Raw genomic sequence first — 20280 nt, 5'->3', positions numbered from 1 at the left:
CCCGCTGATGTGTGTCATTGCAACATAACATTTCATATTTTGTCAAATACTTTGTTACATTTTATATATAGATATTGCATTCTTATTACTCGCCACTAGATGAGAGCAAAGGACTGCTCTGAAAATTCCAGGTCCTTATGGATTATTCCACACAGAGGAGTCAGTGAGAGTTTAACATAAGAAACGCATCAAGTCATGCATGACGAATGCTGCTGAGGACTTATATATTATATGAAGGGAATCCACTGCGGTTGATTTTAACATACCAGTGGGAAGGGGAAGCACACAAATACACACATGGTGACTTGGGAGCTATGCTACTCTACAAAAAAAACACAAAAAAAAAACCACGGCCTCGGTCCTGTAGGAAAATATGCAACCATACATAAATACATGCGAGTAACTGCAATGCAAAACATGGTTAGTGGCGCAAAGCTGAATCGAGTCGTGTTTGTGTGTGTACGAAAATAAGTGTTCATTTGGCAGCGAGCCCTAACTGTCAGGCCATAATAACAGAACCAGTCTATCTGCTTCCTAAATGGCACACATTCAACTTCAGGGCTTGAATTAAGGGCCTCTATTAGGTTCCATTAAATAAGGCCTGCATAATGTACAGTTGCTTTGATGAGCCTCCGTCGAGCAGCCATTTGAATACATATTCAAAAGTTAGATGAGCATGTTTACTGTTACTCTAAAAATATCATTGGTGCCCCCCGCCGGGGGTTTTACTGCTGCTGCTATCGCCGTTATCGAGAGACATACCATGTCATTGTAAATGATGTTTTACTGTTTTTACGTCAAGCGTTCAAACATGCACTACCGTGGCATTTTCGGATATTCAAACACGTCCAACTGAAACATTTTGCCCCGAAGCTGTGCTCCCGCTCTGAGTGCCGCTGCCGCCGCCGCCGCCGTTCCCCTTTGTTCCACTTGAACCGCACATTAACCACCTCATTTGATCAACAGTCCGTAGTCGTTTCCCTCTGGGAGGTTCCCTTTCCCGCCTTGTAACCAAACGACTTTTTAAGCCACCGATCAATGTGAGGAGGAAAAAAAAACCGCATGAGTGATTTTTATTTTTTTATGGAAAAAAGTCTTGACATCCAATATTCCCATTAAGGATGCTCCAAATATTCTCAATGGGGTTGATGTCTGGGGATTTTGACATCATAATTTTGTTTCTTCTTCTATCGCCTACCCATAGAACCTAAAGTGCCAACAATTTTTTTTTTTTTTGACTACATAAGGCTTATATAATTCATTTAAGGTGGAAGTCATGGTGGTTATTTTCATAACATGGCAATAAACGAACCAGTATAAATGTGTTTGGCCCGCTTCAGGCAACCTATCATCTCACTCTTCATAATTTCAGGCCAAAATATCACTCCTACACTTTAGAAATGCATTTCTATGCAACGCAAGCTGTTCCTAATATACTGCCTCTTTCCTGCAGCCAGGAAAAAAAAGAAAAAATCAAGATATAACAGCTCTCGTTGTTTTTGCGCCAGGACACATGGCTTTCTCGTGTTACACAACCTCGCAGTACCAGCAGATGCCATAGAAACCTGTCGCAGTTGTCGGACACACGTGTGCGGCGGCGCACACATGCGTGCACGGCCGAGTCGAGTCACCCTGCTTTCAAACAAAAGGCTGCATTATGTGAAGGTGTGTGCTTCAACATTGGGAACCCACTTACATCATACAATGAAATGCCGCCATTGCTCACAAATAGACACTCTCGCGCCATGACTCGGATAAAAGCATCAGGCCGTGACCTACAACAGGTGTGATACTTGATCCGATACAGCCGAGTTGCGCAACGCGTCCTATTGATTCGTTAGCATGCCCCCTTGTGTAATTGACCCTTTCTCCTACAAATATTGATTGCGCGCGCTGCGACACTCTTGACGACATTCTTATAACATTACGAGAAGAAGACGCTTGATCCTTGGGGTATACTGACAAATAAAAATGTCTGAAACACTATTAAGTCAAAATCGAAAGCTAAAGAGAGCTGCATTGCGTTTTGTTGAGTGTGGCTCCTGAAGTGCAATCTATAAATTGTTTTAAATTCCCCCCCCCCCAAAAAAAACCCACACACAATATGACAATAATACAGCAAAGGGGTTTAAATCTCCAACTTGAATAAAAAAGATAATAGACTCATCATAGACGTGTCTGGCAGTGAATGCGTTAAGCGCTGCGGAAGGGGAGTCTCCCTGCACCGCCCATTCCGTCTTCTTTTGCATATCAGGCGGGAAAGCTGTGACGCTTTGTTGCCGCTCCGCCCCATAAGAAAAAGAAAAAAAAAAGAAAACCTCCCACAAAACGCCGCACTGGCGGGAAAAAGAGCCGGCACCCGCCCACCCGCCACAAAGGAGGAAAGCCAGACACGCACTGCCTCTTTTGTCTCACTTGCAGACACACACACACACACACACACCAATCCTATATAAGGTCTGATAGAGGACACAAAGAAAGGTGAGCTACACAATAAAATAAGCAACCTGAGATTTGTCAGTGTGTCATGGGAAAAGAGTTCAGTGGGTAGTTGGGGGAAAAAACAGGAAGGCATGTTAGAGAGGGAGGGAAAAAGTACTCAACGGCCCCCGAATTACATAACCGAGCAGGAAATGTGCAGCGCAGAGAAGGCGGCGAGCCAGCCAGCCAGCCAGCCAGCGAGCGAGGAGCCAACCGGGGAGAAACTATAGGCAACCATGCGTCCGCTGCACCTATCAAACTTAATGGCTTGCCCCATCTAATCCCATTTCTTCCTCTCGTCGTCCTGACGTTTTTATCTCTTATGGCCGCTACACATTACTGAGAAGGAAGGAGAAAAGTGGGGTTCAATGAGTTCATGCTGTCTCTTACACACACGCACGCACATGCATCAATAAGTGATAACCTGCTCTTGGATGCATACATCACCCCTCATGGGGACGTTAAGAAGACATTGGTGTGTGTGTGTGCTTGTGTAATCCATAATGCACACAATAAAGGAAGTGCGCATGCACACACACAAAGCTGAGTAAGTCACACCTGAGAGTGTTGTGTTTCTTTCCCCGCGCAGTTACGCAATTTCCGAATGGTGTTTCTGATAACTGCAAAACACGGACATGAATGTTTCAAAGGTTGTAAATGATAAAAATACAATTAGCCTCATGCATGTCATCCGGCAGGCCTCGCTGCGTGTCAGCACGTTTCCTCGTCTCGCCAGATGGCAGAGAGTGTTTAGGGCGATGGGATTAGAGATTTGGATTAACTTCAAATTACCTGGACGCTCAGTCACTGGATGACACACTACTATCTCGGGCCGAGAACGTAGTCGCCCTGAAATTTCCTCAATCCTCATCAAGTTACTTTTTTGTCTTTGCTTTTCTTTCTGGTTGCGCTCAAATCTGCTCACAAATGAAACACAACCATTTAAGGATCTTGTCTGCGTCTCCGCCATAGGCGCCCTGTGCTATATGTTGCCGGCTGCGGAAAGCCAGACGCGCGAGCCAGAAATCCAGGGCAAACAGACTAGACGCACAATAAGTATCCTATAAGCTGCAGCCCGGCATTACATAACCAGTCCGCCGGGAATCCCCCCCCCCCCTCCCACTATGGGCCTCACGTATAGCGAGGGCCTTGACTTGAGGGTTTCATTTCTTTCCCAGACTCAAAATGACAGCAGCTGAAATACCACAAATCCAACCCAAGCCACCCAAAAAGTGTTATTTAAAAATGTGTTTTTTCTTTGCTGAGGATAAAGAATATGCGCTTCTGAGCGAGGCTCCACTGTCTGCTCCAAAGGAATTGTTACATTGTGTAAAGAAATTGCAATAAGTGGACTTGTAAAAGTCTTAAAGTGAGAGCTTATTTAAGTTGAGCGTGTAAGATTCACTGCGTCTGGCTGCGCAAATTACTAATTAGCCTTGTGACCTAGCATGCTGCGCTACTTTTACTCCCCCCCCTCTCCTGCAGGGGCATGTTCAGGTCAGACCTTGTGTCAATGAATTGCTGCGGTTTTTTTGTGTGTGAATGCCTCAAGGTGGCACAACAAACCAGCTGACAGGATACACATCCTTTTTTTAAAAGAAAAAAAAAAAAGTACTTAACAGCACATCACATGACTGGATGAATTCAAAGACTGAAAAATTGGAACATGATGTACAAAGACAACAGAAGGAGGAGGAAACAGCAGCTGGTAAGTTTGTATAAATAAAAAGCCTTCAATAAAAGGAAGCAAAAAAAAAAAGACTCATCCACAAAGAGCGATTTAAAAAAAAAAAAAATGCTGTTTCATGGCAACCTTTGTTACCTCTGCCAAGGATGTAACACTTAGTTGTTTCCTGGTACGTCGGCCCACCCGTCAAGTGTAAATCTTTTGTTAGCAACCTACTTCTGAATTTCCTCTGAATACAGATTGCTGCGATTTAACTGAATCACAATATTAAGAATCTCTCTCAGGCGACAATGTGACTTCTGGACTGTACCGCTAAGTCAAAGCTTGAGACTTGACCCGATTTTTCAAAGTAGGACACACGTGCTTATTTACAGCTACGACAGCTCTCGGAAATGTTTGGAGCCCTGCGGGCGAGGTGCGAGGTGACCGGGTGAGGGCCGGGAATCTACGGGAAGAAGCGAGCAAGGGGAGGGGAGAGGCCACAGGTGACGAGAGCGGAACGGGAGCGCCAAAACAAAGGCCGCTCTGGGCGGACGCCAGATATTGTGCAAGCGCTCTCACAGCCGTGCCGCTGCATAAACAAAGACGACTGGGGAAAAAAAAAGTCTCTCATCTCACTAACTCGAGCGACTTGAGTGTCACAACTCAGATGACTTCCGCATTAGAGATGCAAAAGGATAATTACCTCTGCCAAGGAGGAAGTTGAACTCAAACAAATGACCGTGAAGGAATTCTTGCACTGCTTTAGTGTAGCAAAGAGTTAGCATATCGCTCATGCTGTCAAGATTTTTGTGTAGCTGCCACTAAAATTAAAATAATTTGTTTTTGGAGGGCGGAAAATCACGCAATGATGTGAATGAATTAAAGTTTTTAATGTTTATTAAATATTCCAAGATGGGCTGCATCCAAAGTGAACAATATTTGCGTAGTGAGATTTTACAGACAATTGAAGCAAAATAAAAGTAAGGCACATTATTTCTTCAGGTACATGATGGAGGAGCTTGATTTTTCTCTTCCTTTTTCAATTCCTCTGGCCAGCTGTCCCAAAACTTTTGTCCAAGTAACGTATGCTCTGTTGTTGCATTGTCTCCGAAAATAGCGATGCCTCCCATTGTAAGTAGAAGATAAAGTGTGCTCCAAAGTCAAGATGTAATGCAAATATTTTCTTCCTGTTCTCAGTCCAAGTAGGTCCTTCATCCAAGGGTCAAAGTATGTGTGTCAAATCTCCTTTGGTGTGCGCCGTACAAAAATAGAATTTTCAGTAAAAGAATGCTCTAATTGTCGTGGCTCCAAAAAAAAGAAAAGAAAGGCAGAGTCATTTTTTCTTCCATTCCTCCACAGTTGTTGGAGCTGTAATGTCAAACGTCCAAATAACTTTTTGTCCATATAATGTCTCTAGTGTACTTTTCCACAAAATTCAAGAAGAAAAAAAAACAATCCAAGCTCGGACGGAATCAAAACTCAAGTCTCCGTAATGAAGTGTGAAGTATAAATGATCCGACTAAACGTGGCATCTCGTGGAAATGTTGACATGAGCAGCAGCGGGAAAATGTCGTGCTGTGCGTTTCCATCGGAAAAACCATTCCAAGCGCAACCATGCGGTACGAAACTTAATGGACTTGCGGGTTGACAGTCTATACGGACCTTTTCAAAAATGTCAGTGTTCCGAGTTGGTGTCCTGTGAGGAGGATTCCGACCGCTTTGTCTCGGCATCGGACTTGAGCTTCTTCCTGACGTGGAAGTGGTGCTTCTTGGACTTGAGGTGAGCTGCAGGGCAGAGAGCTAGCTGCACGTGACGCTGATGTGACCCAACTAATACGGCCCGCCGTGATTAATCATTTCAAACGGACTATGTGTAATGTAGCTGGTGTGTTTAAACCACAGAAATGTTCTTGACAATATGTTGTATATGCCCCCACTGGTCTAAACATGACATTCGGATTATATTACCTTTGGGTTAAGCAGCAAAATTCACCCGTTTTTCGCCATCTCAAGACACGGCCAGTGTCAAAATGGCCGTCACCTGAGATGGATGAATTTTGTCGATTTAATTCATTTCCACAACGGAAAAATTAACCGGAATGCTGTGTTTGGACAAGTTGGGATGCACAGAAATATTAAAACAAAGAAAGTTTTGGGGTTGACAGCTTTAATTTTGTCACGCGGGTCCGCAGACTCACCGGCCCACTCCAGGTCGCCGATGATCACTTTGTCGCAAAGGTCGCAGGAGTGTCGGCTGCGTTTGTTCCTTTGCTCCTCCCCTTGTAGTCTGATTGGTGAAATAGCGGGCTCCTCACCCTGATGAAAAATGATTTGGGGTGAGTTTACGGAAGGAAAAAAAAACCTGCAATTGTTTTTTAGATATTTACTGATACCCTTGCTTCGTTGCGCTTCCCCCATACGATACTTACCGAAGGAAAAATTAATTTTTTTCCAGATTTTTTCATTCTTTAGTAATCAGCAGTAGGACATTGGTGGTTTTCAACAAAAACATGAGTTTCCGACCAAAAAGCAGAAAAAACAAACTTTCTGCCAAACTGCTTTTGCGAAACTATAAAATAGCAAAAACAAGACTTTTGATCAAATCTTTTACTCATAAATATATTCCTAAATATGAATCACGCCAAATATGAATCTTGCAGATTGAATTTGGAACATATCCAAGGCAAAGTCGATGATTCACACAGCATCACTGTACTCAATGATTAGACAAAAATAATATAACAGTTTTAAAGGATGCATGTAGATGTTAAAAACGATACCTGCGGCTAATAAAGGAAGTCAAGCAAGAAAGACCAGTTGAGGCAAGAACGGCCCCACCTTGCAGAGACTGTCCAGTATCTGCAGTGCAGGGTTCAGCACTGTCTCCTCCCATCTCGCCACATCCGTCACATCCAAGCCGTACACTGCTGGCACGCTGTCTCCGGGTCCTACCCACAAACACACACACACACACACGCGTGGGTTAATCTAGCACACATTAAGCACCCTACAAGGCCAAGCTGATTTATAGCCTGCACATAAAGATCCAGCATACTGATCAATCGCGCGCAGTAAAAAGAAAAAGGCCACTTCCATCCTTCGGCGAGCCACGTGTTTGATGATCAATTTGATGTGCTACGAATATCAAACGTGGATTATTTGACATCCGTTAGGTAACGAGCGAGGTGTTTCAAGGCAGCCGATACGGATCGGGCACATTATTGGCAACGTTTCCCGGCAGCCGCGCCCCATCGGCTCCGTCAACCTGCTGACTCACACCGGCTCGATAATGTCTCCTCCTCCGCTCCCCTTCCCCCCTCTTTCGCCCCTCTCAGGTTTTCACTCATTCTCCAACAGTTCCACCCTTCCCCCCATACGAGCATTCTGCGTGGGTCAGCAAGTCTCCCGGCTGGGCTGGGCCGGGCCCGAGCGGCAAATCCCTGCTCTGCTTGTCTGTGTGCATCCACAGCCACCGCCTGTGTTGACTCAAGACATGCAGATGCACCGGAGGGGGGGGGGGGGGGGGAGAAGCCTGCGGTGAAGGTGACCTTTAAGTGGTGGAAAACCGAGCACCTCCAAGCAAGATGTAGTTCATACGATGCAAAGTATAAAGAGGAGACGTTTTTAATAACGAGTTAATTAGGTGACGGCAATGTGCGGGTAAAGGAATTAACTGGTAATAGCCAACTTGATTACGGGCTAATCCATTTCACACCCACGCAGTGAAGTGCATGTTAAAAAAAATAGTCTTGCTTGAGCAAGAAAGACTGTTATGAAAAGCATAGCGCCTCGCAGGCTAAACGGTAATGGACGAGATAAACATTTGAGGAAACTCCGAGCAGGTTACTGTATACGGTATACAAAGAGGAAGAGTCTTTGTTGACGGTACAATCATAGGCAGGTGGCATAGCTGCAACAAACCTCCCCCTTAGGCGCTCCATTAAATGCTGCAATGGGCAGGATGGGGAATAAAAGCTTTCCACATATTAGACGGGACTTTGAAACGTAACCCGAAAACCGGCGGTGATAAGGAATCGACAAACACGTGGAAAAAAAGAAGAAAGTAACACGGGAGACGCCACGCAGCTGCTCGCCCGTGTTGGAACAGTAGTCCACCTGTTGCCACCGAGCGTACCAGCAGTCATTTGTCAAGTTGTGTTTGGAGAGCATAGGGGAGAAAAAAAAAAAAAAAAAAAGGCCCAACGGCCAGCTGCGCTTCGCTGGCCGCCATCCACGCTGAAGCACAACACATGCCTCCATTCACCACCGCCTTCCTCTTTCCTTCTGTTCCTCTTCCACTTTTGTCCCTTGTTTATCGCCAAACTGCTAGATGGACAATCCATGCTTGTATAAAAAAAAAATTGTTTACTTATAGGAATAATAAAGTACTGGGTTAATCGGGTGCAGTCCACACAATGTAAAACGCCATAGACAGCAATTCCACACAATCGGTGGGGCAACACATGTAGACAGACAGTATAACAATACTCTCACGCATGTTCTTTATCCTGTACGACAGAATGACGACCTTAATGCCAGCACCTTAATGAGTCACTAACACAAATAGTAGCAGATGGGTCACTTTCTCATGCTTTTAAATGTGTCAACAAACCTTTATCTGACAGGGCACATGGATCTACTCGGACAACTGGATGCATCCAGTGCCTCGTTCGGTTTCCGTGGCAACGTCTGAGCTTGCTCTCCCCAGAAAATGTGCATGTGTACAGTACGTGCAAGGCTTCAAGGGTATAAACTTGCACCTGTTGCCACGACTCGATCATATTACCTACACCCAAGCTGTCCATGTGTCACCTGTCTTCCCTTTATGCGTCGACTTCTTCTTTTTAACGCAAAAGATATTGACACCCTTGTTACTTAATGCTCACGAGCTTCTCGCCGCCTGGGTATGGTTACGGCAACAAAGCGTGAGCGCGCCAGTCCCTTTGGGATTGAAATGAAAACACCCCTCAAGTCACTGCTGCATAAAAAGTTAACATTAAATAAAGTCGCCTCAAATTTCTCTGTCATTAAAGATAAGTCAATGACTTAAATGGACCACACACACATGCTATACAGGCAACACAAGGATAAAAGCCATTAAAATGAATTGATTTTGAGCTTTATGACCTGCTTCCTCATTCTTACTCACCGCAGGAAAAGCCTGATCTGGAAAAGTAGGTCAAAGTCGTACCTTACAGGCAGGTGTGTGCGTGCGTGTGAATCACTTTTGGTTTATTTACGCCTTTCGTGGCTCTTTGAGGGCGTTTTGTCATCCTCACTCGCCTTTGACCCACTCAGCTAGACACGCTCTCGACGGCCCACATAGCCCCCCGCCGCCGAACCCTATTTCCCCGAGTCTGTGTGGTCGGGGCAAATTCCCGGCGGCTTCGTAATGCTTCAGGAGATTAGCCTGCTCAAATGCCGTGCGAGAGTGTTGGGCTCAAAGGGAAAAGAGGTCAGTAGTCAGAGAAAGAATTGGATCGTCAAAGTGGCAAGACAATGAGAGGTGACAAATTGACTATACCTTGAAAAAAGTCACTATGTAATTGCTTGTATGCAAACAATTGGCTCTCTGGAGTGTTTGCCCTGCCAGTCAAGTATGAAATTACAAAACCAAAGACAGAAAGTCCCGATTATTTGTGGTTTATGATTCACAAATTCACCTAGTATTTAATTTAGGAAGCGTGTTGAAGTGACACATCTTACCTAATAGACAAGCTTTGTATGTTGGGTTAGGGTTTAGCCTGGGTTGCTGTGGAGAGTCTTCACCCCATTTATTTGGAAATATAAGGTTATAAAGTTATCTGAAAATAATATATGCGTATTATTTTATTTATATATACATATTTTTTTATATTGTTTTTTCACAAATGGCAGAGACGAATATTGTGAATCTTTCTGCCTGAGTTCGTTGACATTACAAAAATGCATGACATCATTTTTGATGTGTGGATGTTTTGGATCATGAATCCAAAAGTGGCTTTTCCAAAAAAGGCAAAAGGACTCAAGAGCTGTTTCCGCCTCGATCGCGGTGCTCACATATCAGATGGTAAAGCGGAGGATTTGCCAATATTAAATGCAGAAAGTTGATCTTATCCGTTAGCTGACAAGTGGTTCCCGCAAAAAAGATTAGCGGAGGGCCTCGTCCCAAAAAGCCACGCGTGCAAGTTTGCGAGAGCGTGGACGAGTTCAGACGGATTACGTACGTATGTCACACGCATGTGGCGCTGACCAGATGGTATGTGCAGGGAGCGCCAAAGATGGAGGTTGAGGGCCTGGTGCGGTTTAAGCCGTTTGGGTCTAACGGGATTAGGCGGCTGGGTTACTTTAGGCTATGCTGCCGGTGGGACTCAGGAGCAAGCAGGTTCCCACCTTACACCGCAAGAACGTACACACGCCAAACCACCAGTTGATTTTGGCCGAGGTGTGTTTGTTTATGCAGTTTTTAGTGTCGCTGACAGTGGCAGGTAATCGACCACAAAAGCCAGTTTCTGTGGATTTGATGACACCTGGGACCCGGAGGCGAGGGGGAAAAAAGAAAAAAAGCTTCCTGAAGTTCAACCTGCATGGATGGATTTGAAAGCTGGAATGCATCTATCAGCTTTTTACAAACCTGACCGACTAAAAAGGAGACTTGAAATTAGCTTGTTTTAAGGGAGCGGGCTTTTCCAATGCAATTGAACCACTGCCCAGCCGATAATAAACATTTCCAATATAATATATGATAAATCGCCGACTATAGGTATAATATTTTTAAAATGCATTCAATAAATATAAGACTTAAGCAAAATAGGTTGGGCCAACCTAATTAGTATATGTTGTGTCAACATCGCTTAAACAAACATCATCAGCAAAGAAAATATTTTTTGAATCCGCTCCGGAGTATGAAAGCAAACAGGATCTAATCCATCATCAAACACGACAAAAAACTGGTTGTAAGTAAGCACTGTGTGTGTGTTTGTGTGTGTGTGAGTGAGTGACACAACCACAAACATGTTGTACATGTGACAATGACAAATAAAGATCTATTCTATTCTAACCTCGCAGCGCTAATATGAATGAATACGCATCCGCCAGCTACGAGCTATGTAAATTTCATCTTGCAAGAACTTACGTTTGAGGAAGCGGTTACGGACCCATTTATTTTGCTTGCGAGCGTAGCGTCGCGTCGCAATCTTCAAAGCTTCAACACCTAAAGTGAGATTGAAAGGGAAGCTGTTAAGTAGAAAAGATGCAAGAGCATTCCAGAACACGCTGACCTTTTTTTCGGAGTGTGTCTTTTTCCTGCCGGGTGCCGTTTTCAGGAGCCGTCAGGTAGTCGTGGAATTCTTTGAAACCGATCGACTGGAAGATCCCGTGTTGGTAGTTTTGACTGCGAGGAGGAAACAAGTGCTTAAAACAAATTAATGAGTTGCAATGTGTATTACTGCAAAAGATGTCACACGTGCCAAGTGCAACGACCAAGGACTTTTGGTGACATCATTTGGAATCTTCAAGTAAGATCATCCTTGAACATCCTTGAATGACTAGTATCCATGTATCAATAAAAAAGCGGCAAGAAGGTTGGGCATAAAAGGATCAACACACCCATCACGACCTTTCCAGACAGCTTTAATTTCACCGTCCCCTCTTCCGTCTGGTTTTTTTTTTCACCCTCCCCGAGCGAAGAATATTAGAGTGAGAAGACGCGAGGTCCTTCAAGGGAGGCGGTGACATTAAAACACTGAGCGGTAGGTCAGACAGAAAGCAGCTGCTTGTCCTCGCCAGACAACGTCCGCAATAATTGGCTCAAATCATCCCCGATTTGAGAAGAACCGCCTGCGTGAGCTCACTCTGTACCTTCGTGATGAGCTATGTCCCGCAACCTGGCCTCTTTCAGATCTGCTAAAATAGCAGCGTAATCTAATTTCAACACCGAGGAAACGGTCGCTGGGGGGGAAAAAATAAAAAATAAAAATGTTCGATTGACCCCCTGTGATACTCGGGACGAGGAAATTGGCAGAATAAATTGGCGGCGGCGGCGCAGGACCGAGACAGAAATCCGAGAATAGCGACAGAGCGCAGGAAATGTCGATTCAACGGAGGGTGAAAAGCAACAACGGAGGACAGGGGAGAGAGATTTGACCTTGATGTCTTGCGGTACAAGCCAGCCGGGGGGGGGGGAGTCATAAGAGGAAAGGAGTTGCAGACTGGGGGGAGAAGGAGGAAGGGGAGTAAAGTGCCTGGCTGATCATATTGCTGATGTGCTACAAGAGAAGCTTGTGGACTGAAATGGTGGCATGGCGAACAAGCAGCTTCTAGGGAAGTGTCCCACTCCCACTTTCACTCCCACACAAGAATGAAAAGCAGCAACTACTGGTGGCGATCCCCATTGTGTCCTCCAGCTCTTTGAGAAGCCACAGGGTACAGTGTGACCTGTCAAGACTGGGAAGGAGGGTATAAATAATAGCACGGTCGCTTGGCTGAGTTTGCCGCCGCGCTGGTTTCAAGGAGAAGAAGAGATCCTTCCGACGTGATGGATCATTAATTTCCAGAGGGAGATGGGAATGTAGTCTTGAACTTGATGGACCGACAAATCCGCTCACTAACTTAAGGAGATGGTTAGCAAGATTTGGGACCCCCAAAAAAAATCTGTTGAGTTGGATATCGATGCTGATTGAAAGTAAAATTGACATGTTTTGATTTTCTCACCTGTCATTCCGCACTTTCTGCTGATTGAAGCGGACATGGAAGTCCCTGAGCTCCTCTATCAAGCCCACTGACAACATCTCATCGACACGAGCGTCCAGGCGCTTGTCCAGAGCTGAAGAACAAAGAAATAATGAGGAGGATAAAATAGGGCATGTCTACAACTGTGGTGGGGATCCATCCATTCGTTCATTCATTCAATGGCCACCCCTACCGTTCATGTCGGCGTGGAGCCAAAAGATGCAAGGGTCCGGGTACCTTAGCGGACCCCCCAGAGCGGCGCCGCCCTGCTGGCCTCTCTGCTCCTCCAGCCATGAGCTGTGAGGAACGCCTGTTTCTTGGTGGATCTGCAGGCTTCTGTGGAGCCAGAGAAGAAAGAGAGCCTTAATAATACATAAAGAGACACACCACATGTTTTTTGATGAATTCAAGACACATCCTTGGAATCGACAACACTAGAAATCTTCTTAGTAGCGTGATTGGTTGGCTGGCCTGCATTTAGTAAATAACAGAGAAGAGACGGACAGAAGCGGCAGCAGGCGCAGGAGCAGGAGCAGGGTAACTTAACCTGCATTGCACAAAAGACCTGAGTGCACAAACTGCAACTCGTCAAATGTTGTCTGTGCGCGTGCAAACTAAATCTCTCACGGCCTGCCGCTGAGAACTGAGCATTAGCAATTATATTATAATAATATATTTATTTATTTTATATTTATCTCCTATTTCTTTGAATATAATTATATTATTTTATGTATTATTATATTATTAAATAGTATTGCCTCTATGGATTCCATCGTGTTATGAACATTAGCAGTATGGATTACCTGGCAATTTTGCGCTTGTCGTTGGGGTGCAACAGGGCGGCCATTTTGGGGTCCACTTCCATCAGTCGCTTGTGCAGTTCGGCTCCTTCCAGTTTCTCCAGTTCCAACTTCCTGTCTGTGTCTCCATCCCCCTCTGAATCGTCCCGCTTAATAGACACCACGGGTAAATAGACAACATATTTCTATGAATAAAAATTGGAAATTACAGTCATGAAATGCTTTGATGATTAGTAACCAAAAACTCACCCCAGCGTCGAGTAGGACTCGCCACAGCAGGGACTCAATGTAATAATTTGTTCCTCCAACAACGATGGGCAGTTTATTCTGATGATGCATGTCATCGATGTCGGATAGCGTTAAGGGAAAGCAAACGTCTGTCCTGGTTAGTATTATCGTTTGCAAAGAAATATTCCCGTGAACGAAATAAAAACAAATTTCCATTTGTAAATTGAATTCTAATGATAGCGTATGATGATGTCAGTACGCCCGCTCAACACACGTGCCGCTTCTCGACTTCACCCTTCCAACGTTGCCGCATTACGGGCCTGACTTTATTGTTTGTACCTCCTCTTATCTGTATTTACACCATTTCCCCGTCCGTCCGTTCCTCTCAGTAGGTTCCAGTCACTCACAGGCTATTCTTGGAGCTGCCGCATCGCCCTCGTCACATCAGCGAGTGGGTGAGTAAGTGAAGAGTGACTCGGTGTGTGTGCTTTTCTAATAATACAGCCTCCTCCCTCCACATCTGTGCGGCAAGCGGCTCCCCGCAGATTGCGCCGGCGACTCAAGACACCTTTTTCCTTTTTAGTACAAGCACAAAGCATCCGCCCAATTAGTTAGAAACGAATCGACTCAACTCCCCTCTCTGGAACAGGCGCTTATTAATCAAAGAGGTGACAAGAGGTGGGAGGGAGCGTAAGACAGTAGGGAAGGATATTAGAGAAACAGCTTTGTTCCTGAAGTCCACCACCGTGTAGTTGCTAACCAACGGGTCCACAAAGCCGATCATGTGATGGAGGCACTGGGCGCGCTCCTCGGCCGTCACTTTGTTTGTGATGATGTCGAGACCGTGGTACACCTAAGAGATAAGGAAAACGATTAAAAGGAAAAAAAATGCAAGTATCATAGCAAAAGGTGTCATAGCAAAATGAGCAAAACATACATTGGATAAATATCTTAGCTTAATGCTAGCATACAATGCAAAACACCATAGAGAGGCTAGTGTAAGATTTGAATTGTTTGTGCAACGGCACAAGGTGCAGGCAGCATCGGTGCGGCGCTGCACGAGTCCACGTGAAACGGCTTGACATGTGACACCACACACCACCTCTGACCATTTTACATCACGCAATCAGCTGGTAGGGGTCTCCCTGCAGGAATGTGACAGCAGGATGTCAAAGTCTTGCAGTTTTTTCACTTTTTATGACCTTAGCTTTTATCATCCTCTAGCTACACTATTTCCTAGAATCCGCAAAAGAAATAAGCAAGAGTTGATAGTGACACTAGAAGAAGACAAATTTGCCACAGGAAGGTCTCACTGCAGTTGTAGCTCGTGCATAATGGAAGAGCGGCTGTGGTTTGGATTCCAGTTTCCTCACCAAGGTGTCAAGGCTGCGACGTCGACGCTTTGATGAGTGATTTCGAAACCGCTTAACTCGTGCATGGCCAACTGAACATTTTGCAGCCAAGTGCCGAATTTTGATTGATTGCTCGTATCAGATTTGCGGGCGGAAGATACTTTCTGGCTGAAATATAGACGCCTGATGTGTTGCCTGGCAGACATTTTTTTTTTTCTTAGTCAATGATGGGTGCTTTGGATGCCTGTGGCCTTTGCCCCCTGGCTTAGCAGTCATATTGGTTCATGGAAAAAGACTTGAAATATATCTTGGTGCCTTTTTTTTTTTTCCAATAACAGAAATCTGGCATTTGAGGGTGTGTAGACTTTTTCTATCCAACGTATGTGCGTGTGTATTGGTTTTTGAGTGTGCAGCATGATGGGGCAGAGCAACCCGGCCCGATAAATTATTCACTGATTCACCGCACGACACCGCCGTCAGCCACAGGAGGAGTGGATAGATGCACGGATGAATGCATGGACGGATGAACGGATGTCTGAAGCTTTAGTCTCTTTTTCCAAAGAAACTTGGCGGGGAGGAAGAAGAAGAAAAACGGCAAAAAAGCCGCCAGAGAGACTCGAGGAGCGCTGTGTACTTGTTAGAGAGAACAGGATGCTCCCCATCCATTTTCACACGTTATCCATCAGCATCCTGCCCGCCTTTCCTTTTCCACTTTGCCCACCATCTTTTCTGACAGGAGCGAGATTTCTGCATTTTTCTGTAAACCAATCTTAAAAAAAAAAAATAATAATAATCCAATTTCCACTTGAAAGACTTTTGATGTAAAGTTGACTTTTGGGGTTTGTATCCAAATAGTCGGGACTGTGGAGTGCTTGCTGGTGAATAAAAGCGGTTTTGAAGTGATAAAAACTTTTTTTTTTCTCAATTGTGGAAAATATCAGCCAACTCGCTCACCTTTGCCCCTGCTTGGATGCGATGAGACAATGAGCTCAGTGTCTGGACTAGTCCAAGAGGGCCTGCGGTGGGCCGCCATGGTCCAGCCGCGCAAAACAGCTGTTCCGTTGGCGCACGGAGGAGACAAGGCGGAGGAGGAAGAGCGAGAGAGCGAGAGAGCGGGAAGGATAAACATTCATTGAGAAAATAGGAGTCGGGATGAAACCACAAGAGGATGGAGGGGCGGAGATAAAGCCAAGCAGGCTTCACAGCACTACGCCTCATTTCATACAGTGAGCTAATGATGATGCCAAAGATGATATCTCGCTTCCTGCACTTTACAATAAGAGCGTTTTTTTAAGGTGCTGAGGGCAGACACGACTTAAATGTCAGCAGACACCCTTTGTGCCAGACCACTATCAAAAATCTGCTCCAAAAAAAAAACTTATTTATTACTGGGGCCGCTTTTTCTAATCAGCAAAAATAAATAATCATGATAATAATGCTGGGTTAATTTTCATGATCGAAAAATCGCCAATGACCACATCTAATTTAGAAATTTGAAAAGCCAAAATTCTATGTTCTGGTATTCAGCTTTTATTTCCAACCACTTTACTAAATTGAAAGAAAATCAGTGCGGCGATTGGAAAATTGTTGATTTACTTTACAAGTGGCCCTAATTATGCAAAAGCCGGTGGCCACGCTGGTTTAATGTTTCCGTGAGACCTCAAGTACATGATTACCACCCCCACTGCATCTTCTTCCTCAATGCACCAGCCTTCAACAATATAATCCTTCCATCTCCTCTCTCTTACTCTCTGTGGGGAATGGCCCAGTAATGCCAGACTAATAAATCATTCATGCCGTTGTCCGTCCTGCCTCCTCCTCCATCCATCCATCCCGCCACGCATCCACGCGTTACTGTAGCAGCCGCCGTCTCAATGAAAGCGCACGAGCGTGGCGAAAGGAAACGACGACTTGATCGGCCCTGTGTCTTCGCTCCGTTTCAACGCGGGATCCGATAATTCATCAGAAAATGTGACGGAGGCGCGTACGTCACCAGCCCAGACAGGTCATAGTCACAGTAGACGTGATGGTGCGAGGGAGGGAGGGAGGGAGTGAGGGGATAAATAAGTGCCAACTGGAGGATGTGTTTCATACGTCGATGAGCAGCCGGTGCTGCACATCCGGATAGTCACCACGAAAAAAAACAAAAACATGGCCAGCCTGCAAACTGATCACGAGGCGGCGGCGCTGGTGACAAAATGACCTCTGACATAGAAAGCAACGCAGCAGCTTTTAAGCCCAAGCATGCGTGAAGTAAATGGTCAGCGCCGCCCGCCTCCCCCTAAAGGCTCTCGGACACACGCATGACCTGTTCGGTTAACCCGAGGGCGGCGCCCTGCCCGCACACGCAGAAAAGACATTGATTTTTGGGTAACAATATCTTAGTTAACATTTCACACACGGGACTGACTGCATGTGATGAATAAAATTATTTTTTGGGGGGTAGACTTTGGCTAGCTCATTTAGCGGGTCGCTCGGTGTCGTGAACTAGTAACCCAGTTCCATCTGAGGGCTGCGTGCACTTTGATGAATTACCAGCAAATGTCGGCCTTGCTCTGTACCGGCGTCTGAAAAATGGGCTCCATTTTTCCGGAAGCCTCTGAAAGACCCCCGCTTTGGGAATCGCCCGTTTGTTGATAGTACAGCCAAACATTGAGTGCCATGGATAGCATGTTCATTTAATGAGGGAATAATATCTCCCTGCGTGTTCAATGGAGTGTGGGGAGAGGGGGGGGCACCAAGAGGGGGCGTGATTGCAACACAATGGGAGCGTTAGGGACTGTGGGAACCGATTTTATCCGGGACAATGGGCACTTCCCAGCGGCCATTCACTATCAGCCGCCGGGTCGGCGTAGCGCGGCGCTGAATATGCACCAGCTCAGCACAATGCCGCTTTCTCCCAAACAAGCCTAGACTGTTTCCTATCCCAAAGACAACACGGGCCAGCTCGCACCCGAACACAGTCCTCATTCTCAGATGAACGGTCTCTCCCGTCACGTCCGCATGGCGCTTTTTTCTCGGGCCGGCCGGCGCGCGTCTTAACTAGGCCACTCAAAGAGTCAGCGGTCTTCAGAGATATTCCGTTATTAGCGTAACCCAGTTACCCCAACACCAAGTGACTCCCACTGACAAGGACACAACACAAAAACAGCAGGAGTGCGTGGTTAAAGTCGGCCATTTAATGGCAATCATTGGCGTTCCAGCGTGTGCCAACTAGGCGCGAACGGAACCCCGTCATGTTTATGGCGGCCCTGTGGTTGCCATGGTGATGGAGCCTGACAACCAAACAGAGAGGATGGAGAAAAAGCGCTCGAGAGCTCACCGGAGACGCTTCGTTCTTATCTATGAAAACACACACCGTAAAAAACAGAGACGTATGCAGCAGGGCTTTTCTGGGGCTGAGCAGTGGTGGGAGCATTTTGATCATTCATAAAATAGTTGCCCATGTTAGTGAGGGAAAAAATAAGATGTCATCAATTTTAGGGATAAAACATTGGTCATTATACACATTGTATATAAGCAAGCAAAAGTCCATTTCCCATGATATAGTATATCAACTTAAATAAATATAAATGTCAGTTTGTGTCATTACAAAATAAATTTGTACAGATAACGGCCTCTCTTCAGGTGAACCTTTAATAGGTGCTTGGTACATTCCACAGTTAAGTGACTAAACATCCCCCAGCCACTAAAGGAGGAAATAAAGTCCAACAATTGACTGATGATTAAATATGAAACAAAAACAGCTTCACTTTTTACAACGGTGCCCATATCTGCCTTTGGATGTGCTTTTGCTTCTCTGGCTCTCGTCAGCATAAATGTCAATCTACAGGAGCACTCCAAATGTCACGAGCTGTTGGATTGAGATGCAATTTAGAATAAGTCAAGTCAAGAAGTTCACAGTTAAGAGATACGGGGCCTTCATTTTCATAGATAGCATCCAGGATGCTGTGGTTACCATGGTAACAGTACTGTCTCCATTAACTTACCTTTTTGGGGCATGTTTCTACTTCATCATCAACAACGCGATCATACATTCATTTGGGCATAACGTCTCTACAAAACTTAACTATGATGTGGCCCACGATAAAAAGGATTTTGACAGCCCTGATTTTACAGCAAATTCCACTGCATATTTTTAAAAGGTGCTATCAATCAACATTAGATGAATGGAGCAATCCACCCGGCCCCTGTCCATAACAAAATGGTACCGTCCGTCCGTTCGTCATGCTATACGTAATCTCGGGGTATGTCTCCCAAAAAAAACAAATGGTTTTCCCCCCACGTGTAGTTAATCTTGTGTGGTATGCATAAGTAAATTTAATTGTGCACCTATTTATTAAAAAGAAAAAAGGCGCGTGCACATGCAGGATTCGTGTCGACGTGGGAGGTTTGTTTGTCTTCATTTTTGCAGCAAAAATCAACCTTTTACTATGACCGGGGGCAACATAAGTCCTGCGTGCATTTGTTTAGGGGCGTTAAATGTCATTTTTTAGCCTTGTTGTCTTATTTAAGAACATGTCACTCCAAGTGGCGTCTTGCACCGCGTTGTCATGCATCTTACCTGCATGGAATCGGCGCTAATGATCTCTCCCCGAAGTCGTTTTCCAATCTCAATGGCTAACTTTGATTTCCCGGTACCAGTGGCTCCTAAAATGACCACCAAAGACGGCGAAATCGCTCCCCCCAAGGCACGCTTCATGCAGCGAGTGGACGCCGCCATGATGCCTCGCTGTAGCCAGGCGGACTCTAACACGCATGCGCGGTTTCCGTAAAGGAGGCGCGTCTACGTTGCTTGGCAACAGGCAGCCGTTGCCACGGTAACACCAAACGAGCGTTTCCTCTTGTAGTACATCCAAATGATGTTTAACATTTTTTTTAATTCATTTTTAATTCTACCCTCAAAAAGAATAGGAAATTATTGTAGGAAATTTGCCAATAAGTATCAAAGAACTGTTCAGTTGAATTAACAATAATTCGATAACATAAAATACTGTTTACAATCAAATTTGTCAAAGCAAAGCTTTAAATATTTTATTTT

General features: G+C 45.2%; 1 protein-coding gene across 1 annotated transcript; it reads right to left on the bottom strand.

Moving 5' to 3' along the window:
* Positions 1-5025: 5025 nt before the first annotated feature.
* On the bottom strand, positions 5026-20000 carry trit1 (tRNA isopentenyltransferase 1). The gene is made up of 11 exons (XM_037264445.1): positions 19804-20000; positions 14600-14740; positions 13909-14007; positions 13663-13808; positions 13053-13195; positions 12842-12953; positions 11410-11522; positions 11265-11342; positions 6989-7098; positions 6349-6466; positions 5026-5935 (listed from the first exon to the last, which is right to left on the bottom strand). The coding sequence occupies exons 1-11, from the start codon at positions 19960-19962 to the stop codon at positions 5826-5828; spliced, it is 1329 nt and encodes a 442-aa protein (XP_037120340.1). The 5' UTR covers positions 19963-20000; the 3' UTR covers positions 5026-5825.
* Positions 20001-20280: the final 280 nt, after the last annotated feature.

Source organism: Syngnathus acus, chromosome 11 (genome assembly GCF_901709675.1).
Source record: "Syngnathus acus chromosome 11, fSynAcu1.2, whole genome shotgun sequence".
Classification (NCBI taxonomy): Eukaryota; Metazoa; Chordata; class Actinopteri; order Syngnathiformes; family Syngnathidae; genus Syngnathus; species Syngnathus acus.
Note: the sequence above shows the minus strand (reverse complement) of the source record. Positions and strands in the feature narration are given on the sequence as shown.

Bases quoted from the DNA above. Each gene is read 5' to 3' on its own strand.
- trit1 (XM_037264445.1), bottom strand. From the start codon at position 19,962: ATGGCGGCGTCCACTCGCTGCATGAAGCGTGCCTTGGGGGGAGCGATT. The intron at 11,523-12,841 runs GTGAGAAAATCA...TCCTCCTCGCAG, and splicing joins CAGAAAGTGCGGAATGACAG to TCAAAACTACCAACACGGGA. The intron at 11,343-11,409 runs GTCAGCGTGTTC...ATCTCACTTTAG, and splicing joins AGACACACTCCGAAAAAAAG to GTGTTGAAGCTTTGAAGATT.